Below are 7,102 nucleotides of genomic sequence, written 5' to 3'. Positions count from 1 at the left end.
TTAAACGAGATTGCGGTTGGGATCTTCATGTGATATATTTCTATCTGCTGTTTACTGTATGCTCCTGGGCCCCTTCCTTAAGGTGTGATTAGGGCAGTGTCAGTCACCCTTTATTTTTTAATATAGTTCTTACAGAATTGAGGTGATGATCCCAATGACTTCTCAAGGAGCCATCACATTTATGTCTTGTGATTTTTGATGATGTTCTTCAGTGGATGTCTACACAGGACATGGTTCCTTCTCAGTAGTCATCTCTCCTCTTCTAGTGTACCTTCCACCTGGTTCATTGAGGAGTCACAATTCTTCCAAAGCGCAAAGAGGTGATCCCTTGTTCGCGGTGGGCTATCAGTGAGGGAGTCACTGGGCTGGGGGGGTTCACATTTCTTGGTTTTCTTTCCTACCCAGGCAATCTTCCGCAATTTCCTTTCCGATAGCTACAGTTGGGCATGTCATAGGTATCGCTCTGGACTGGCCTCATCTTGGTTTTTGACCTACTTCATGTGCAAGTAATCTTCATTACTCATAGTCCCACTCTTATTCGTCCCAGTATGAATGCCTGACTCTCCCTCCCCTGTGGTGAGATCCTTGGGTGTGAACAGATGGATTCTGGCACTGGTTGGGTACTTTTTACCCCACATGGGATGAACAGCTACAAAGAAGGAAAAAATGCCAACTTTTTGGAAAAGGCTTCTTTTGTGAGGCAGATTGTCTTCATGGGTACATACTGGGAAGAGGAAGAATAGGATTAGAAATGAAGATTACTGATCAATAATTCTTGGTCTATGGTAATGTTGACCCTAGTATTAGCATAAACATTGTCCTGGTGCAAAAAGGCTTTAAAAGAATGTTTCTTTTCACTGGTCAGTTTTCCCGTTACTGCTAATGCCGATTAAAGCCTCAAGTGCCAGGCTATTATGTAAGTCTATGCAAACCTTAAAATTGAATTTGAGCAGGTAAATTTTTTTTTTTATATTATGGTCCCTGATGTGTTACCCCCATTTTACAAGTCGCAAACTACTGAATTGCAGGAAGTTGTCCTCGAAACTCTCAAGACTAATTAGCTTGGCCTGAAATCACCCTCTGCTCGATAGTCAATAAAAACAGCCACCTCTTTTTTAATAGGCAAACCCCTGCCAATCTATAATCTGGAAGATTCATATAAATGGAGAACGCTTAAATTAAAAGAAAAGAAAGTTTCCGTAAAATAGTTCTGTCATAGAAGCATATCAATCAGCGCAGGGTTTCAGAAGGGACCTTCCATCTTTCCAAAAAATATGTACTTTGTGCGCGCTTTTTGTGATCTGCGGTCATGAAGATGCTGTGAAGCAGGAAGTGGGTTTCAGGGCACCGGTGCTGGTTTCCTTAAGAGTCACGGGGCCTAAGTAAGATCTGTCACAGAATTGGGCCAACTGTGAAACGATGTTTACGTCAGGCTGCTGCAAGAGCCTTACGGGCCAAGGCAGCTTGCTTCCTCTCATTTACCACTTCCTCAAAAAGTAAAAAAAAATAAAAAAATACAACTACGAACGAAAAATATAAGAGTTTACCGGAGCTTATGAATTCGAAAAAATAGGGTGTGGTAACCTGATCCAGGGTGTATTCGTTCATCAGTTGACAGGACACTACAGAATTATGAACACCCGGACCAAGTGGTCGTAAATCGTCAAGCAGTGTTGATACCATAATCGTGGAGGGATCGTCAGTATTAATTATAAAAATACTGTGGAACATTTGTGGTGTGGGCAAGTGGACGTCTGTTGTTTCGTTCGTCACACCAGAGGGGTCTGCACAACAGGAAAATCGTGATCTAGCAATCACTCGACATATTTATCTGGAAAGCTGACCATACAGGAAAGCCGGAGCCGAGGCGAGAGTGGATCACCTTCAAGGCGGCAATATCTCTAGCTATGAAAGCCAGGCAGAAGGCGAAGAAGAAAGCGGCCACAAAAGATCGCGTGTTCGGTTGTGACCTGCTCGAGCATGTGCGGTGTACTGGACAGGACGGTAAGGCTAGTGGCGAGCCCTGGGCTAAGTACACAACACCAGCAGCACATTAACAGTTGAGAGGGGGTCAGGGTCTACCCTAACCCCCTCTCAACTGTTAATGTGCTGCTGGGGTGTGTGTGTGGGGAGGGGTGGGGGGTTAGGTGTGGGGGGTTCAGGCCCGTTCACAGCGTCAATCTTTCCATCCACCTATAGCGGAGATGCAGTAAGAATGTTCTGACCTTGAACTATTGGTCCATTTCGACCATTCCATTGCAACAAGTTGGGCAGAACAATCATTTGAAGGCTTCCATTGTGATATTTGCCCTTTTCGCTATAAAGTAAGCTGCAGTGACTTTATTCGTGATGCCTATGAAGGCAAATCATGTTCTTTGTTTAATGTTGGGACTTTTGGTGTTTTGTGAGTGACTCCGGTGACACTTCACAGTTAAAGATTTTAAAAGAAAGCCAACATGTCTGTTTTTCCCTTTGAGTGGGCCCACAGCTGGCCTGTTTAGCATGGCCCCTGCTTTTACTGATCTGAGACTGCATCCATCATGCTCAACGTCAATGCACTGCACACCTTTCTCTGACACAAATTAAAAGGTATCCCTAGATGTGGAAAATCTGTGGATTCCTATATGCTAGTGCTTTTGTGGATTAATCAGAGACTAACACATAGGGCGTAATGTTTTAGTCGTTCTTTCTGTGGGGGGATTTAGGCCTGCTGTGAAGTGAAGAATCACGAAACAAGTATGCGATTAAAGAGCAGTGAGTACACCATGTCTTCTGTGCTTCTTGCCCATTCAAATAATACCTAGTGAGGCACTGCCCTCACCTCCCCTGAAAAAGCACCGTAGTCATCTGTTAACCAAACACAAATCACGCTTGCCCACCATCCCGCCTCAAGCAGACTGGTGCTTTAGTCAAAGTCCCTTCTTTCTTTGAGTCAATCAGTGTTTCCTGGAGGTCCACCCACTTGCAGGGCAAAAAAAAAACACATGGTTTGGGAGGCTGAGGGGATGGTGTTTGGTCCATGTGACTTTGCTGGGGCAACGTTTCCAGGTTGACTCATGACAAATTCCCAGAAGCAGGGAGACTACAGGTGCAGAGAAACTCTTGAGGACATTTTTAAAGACTGTTAGGTTAGCATTCCATTTCTGTTACTGTAATGTTTGTTAGATAAATACGTCTGGTAGTGCTTGCCAACATTTGAAAGTTTCAATAAGGGAAATGCTGTGTCAAAGCACGATGAATTCTTCATGTTCCATTTGCATGCCATTGGAAACATGACATTGCTAACTGGAGAAACTGGGACTTGAAACAATGTGCCCATGTGATTATATATGCCAAATTGTTAATTCAGCGGCTGTACAGCAAGCATTAGTTAATTAACAGTAACCTTCGGTACAGGAGACAACAGAGCTCCAAACATATCTATCATAGCAATTCTCACGTCTCCGTGCTGAAGTCCTTCCTCTGAAACCAGCGAAAGAAACAGAGCCCTGGGATAATCCGAGCTCTACTGTCCCCATTACAAGTTTGTCAGTATTAGAAGTGCCAATACTGCCCCACTCGAATACCCTCAATGCCCCCGTAGTTGGTGTTAGGCAGAAACCTGTGCAGTTCCCTTAGGGACCACTGCAAAAAGTTTAAGACTACAGGTGTTAGCAGTAAACCCAATTGGTAGCAGTCTGTACCACCCAGATTTACCTGGTAGCTGTGGCTGAGCAGTCAGACTTCTCTCAAGAAGAGTTAGGCAGTATATAGAGTATACACATTAGGTACAAAAAATACAGTAGCACAAGCAAACACTGACCAGAGCTTTGGTATAAAAGTATATAATTATTTATTTAAAAGCACACTTGTAAAAATACACTGGCACTAATATGTCAAGCAAGTTCAAACACAGACACTAGAAATATATACACCTCCCTGATTAATTATTCGACAAGTCTTAGGAAAAGAACACCACTTATTATCAACACAGAGGTGAGCGCTTAACCAAGATTGCACTCCAATAATTATTTTTTAAAAAGGGAGAGAAAAGGCATTAATAGGAAAACACACAATATCAACACTTTTAAAGAACCACAGCAAGTCAAGAAAGGCAGGGTCTACTGTAGAGCAAAAAGTTCATAGGCTAGGCCCACTCTTGGAGAGAGCAAGGCGGAATGTGCCCAAGATCACACAGTTGAAGTACACTTTAAAATTCTTTGCAGATAGTTCAAAAAGGAGTTAGATCAGTTCAGAAAAGTGAGTTAACAGGTCCGAGGTCACCCCAGGATAGAGAGTCAAGGATTTACGGGACACCTTGAACAGTCTGTTGCAAGGGAGACCAGGCGGGACACAGTACCTGAAATGGTGAGAAAGCTCCAGCGGGGGCAGTTGTTCCTGGCAGCGGGTGCAAGTCGGTGCTTCGTCCAGGGGAAGAGAAGATCTCGAAGTGGAGGGAAGCTGGAGGTCGTTGCACTGGCAGGGAAGAAACCAGCTGCAGAGTTTCCCTGTTAAAAGGTACTACCCTTTTATTAGCGTTAATGGTGAACCATGGCTATCTGGCCGCTGGGGTGCTTGGCATGGGTGATTCGACCATGAGATGATCCATGAAGGCAAAAAAAAGGGCGAACTGGTTAACCCCACCAGCTCAAAGGAAGAAGACTCTCCTGGAAGAAGATCTTCTCTGTCGTTGGGAAGTAGTGAGTCAGTTCAGCAGGGCTTCACCAGTGGTGTCGTCGTTGCAGGTCGGCTCGGCTTCTCCCTCTTCGGATTCTTTAGGTCCTGTGGAGACTTCTGAAGTTCCAGTCCCCAAAGGCCTGCTTTTATGCAGAAAACCCCCATTAATCAGTCCAGCTGTCACTCAAACATGCTAAGTGGTGAGCCGGGTGGCTCACCACTGGGCCAATCACACAAGAGTATGACTTGAGTTGCTGAGGCAACTCAGTCCAGGGTGCCTATTCCCCCCTCCCACACATCCTGTAGACCCAGACAGAGTGGCACCATTTTGGAGGCTTCTGTGCAGAAACCTGCCAAAAGTGGAAAGAAGGGCTCGACTTGGGTTGGAGTTACAGAGGCGAACACAAACGCCATTTTAAAACCAAGTCCAGGAAAAAAGACCCAACCGGGGAATAAATATTAAATAAATAACCCAGCGGTATCTTTAACATTGCACCAAAAAAGTGGTGCGTTTAAAATGAATGGGAAAATCCCATAGGAAATATTCCGGTGGAATATTTTGCGTGGTAACCACTGCCACCAGCCAGAAACTCGACAAGGGGGGACTGGACAGTGCGCCCTTGAAAAACAGACCCAGGGGCAATCGAATTACCCCTACCAGTACTCCCACAATATGATGGTCTGTACTGGGTCTGTTCACAATTTAAGACTAGTAAAGTCATGGTGACTTTGCATGCCCTGGGAGACAGTAGTCAGTCGCAGGGTATGGAGTGTATGTTTGGGGGCCACTATGACACCCCTGTGTTACTGCACTGAGGGCGCTGTGTAACACATTTACCAAAAACACATGAAGCCCTATGGAGTAAAAGACCCCATACCCCATAAAACACATTACAAAGTCAAAGGAAATTCTCAAATCCTGCCTAAGAGTGGGAGAAAAAGTCTCACTCTTAGCAGGAGAAAAAAAGAAACCCCAAAAATCCAGCAATGCTGGGGGACTCACTAGGTTTGGGAAATTAGCCTAAAACAGTTGGGGTACATGTGCAAGACTTCAGGGTGTGTTAAGTCCCCATTCCTATGCAGAAACTCCTAGGATTCCATTGGACAATTGAAGCATGACCACATGCAAGAATTCTGTGAGTAACTTTGACACCACTTTCAAGAAGGAATTACCGCCACGAGAAAGCATGCCGTATTTCAAAATATGTCTTATTAAACGCATAATCAGGCAGTGCGGTTCAACAGGTGGTACTCCGAATAGTGCCTGTTTCACTGTTCCCTTCACTCTCATAAAGAGACTGCTAGTGAGAATGCTGCTATAATCAGCCCCCTTTCATGATCAGTAGTCCAGAACAGCCTGAAATAATGAGTTCACCAAAATGATTAGGGCCCCAGTGCATGAAGAGGAGACACCTGCATTAATTAGTCTCTGCATGAACAGGGCACTTCCATGAGCAGGCTCTCTCCTTGAGTCGAGTGTTAGAGCTTGCACCACTTCAATTACTTTAAGTAGTCTACAATGGTTTCACAGTATTTGGTGTGTTGCCAAAAAAGGCTAAATTGCACTTTTTCATGAAATAATCAAGCAAGGCAAAACTGGGGAATCCCCTCCAGTGGTTGGCATCACCCAGGTAGTAATACCTACAAAATATCTATACATTTATAATAAATCTCACTTGACATATTTAATAAAACAGTGTTCTTCTTTATTCTTAATGCTTCATTGCTTGTGCTTGAATGGCAGAATGAGAGGCCAATGCATTTCGGATAACTTGTCCATCATCAGGGCGGACTCTACAAGTAATGTGAAAATAATCATCAGAGTGAATACAAGAAGAACTTAGATTTTTTTTCAATATATGTTCAAAACAAATGTTGGCATATAACAAGCATACCTGTCTACAAATGAAGCAATGACATTGACCAGCATAGTCATAGACATGGTACACAGGTAAACTTCCTAAAACTACAGTACAGCCAAACCCTGGAGGGGATTGTGAGAAACCTGAGGGTATTCTCCCAAGCTGACCTCGAGAATCCCTAATTCAGGTGGTCAGGGAAGGACTGACGCTCTAAGATCCCAACCCTGGGAGGCGGAAGAGCAAGATAAGATCAGCTGGATAGGGGAGCCCAGGGTTTTGCTCGGGGACCCAGGTGAGATGCTGTATTATATCGGGGAAGAAGGAGAAGAGGACGGGATCCCTGAGACCTTTGTAGGCTGTACCACATCTGCCTCCTTTCTTCCCAATGAATCTCTCTTGCCCAGATCCAACGACCCCTCCGTATATGACAAATCCCCTAAGATCCCAAACACAGTTGCACTTGTAAACAATCCCTCCCCGGAACCCTGTTTTTCTGTTTCCTTCCCAAATACTCCCAGTCATTCTCCCCGTCCCTCTAATTATTTCCCGAACTCCCAGTTTGTTTTCACTAAAAACTACCCTTC

At 44.5% G+C, this 7,102-nt stretch overlaps 1 protein-coding gene across 1 annotated transcript in view; it reads left to right on the top strand.

The window, feature by feature from the left end:
* The first annotated feature begins 1,490 nt into the window (after positions 1-1,490).
* ARHGAP30 (Rho GTPase activating protein 30) overlaps positions 1,491-7,102 on the top strand; it is a 2,240,907-nt gene continuing 2,235,295 nt past the window's right edge. Inside the window, exon 1 of the mRNA XM_069607204.1 lies at positions 1,491-2,004. Coding sequence (XP_069463305.1) covers positions 1,908-2,004 — 97 coding nt within the window. The 5' untranslated portion in view covers positions 1,491-1,907. The remainder of the gene's footprint in view (positions 2,005-7,102) is intronic.

The sequence above is a fragment of the Ambystoma mexicanum genome, chromosome 1p (genome assembly GCF_040938575.1).
Source record: "Ambystoma mexicanum isolate Mex_15411 chromosome 1p, UKY_AmexF1_1, whole genome shotgun sequence".
NCBI classification, from domain to species: Eukaryota; Metazoa; Chordata; class Amphibia; order Caudata; family Ambystomatidae; genus Ambystoma; species Ambystoma mexicanum.
This window is presented reverse-complemented; position numbering and strand designations above follow the sequence as displayed.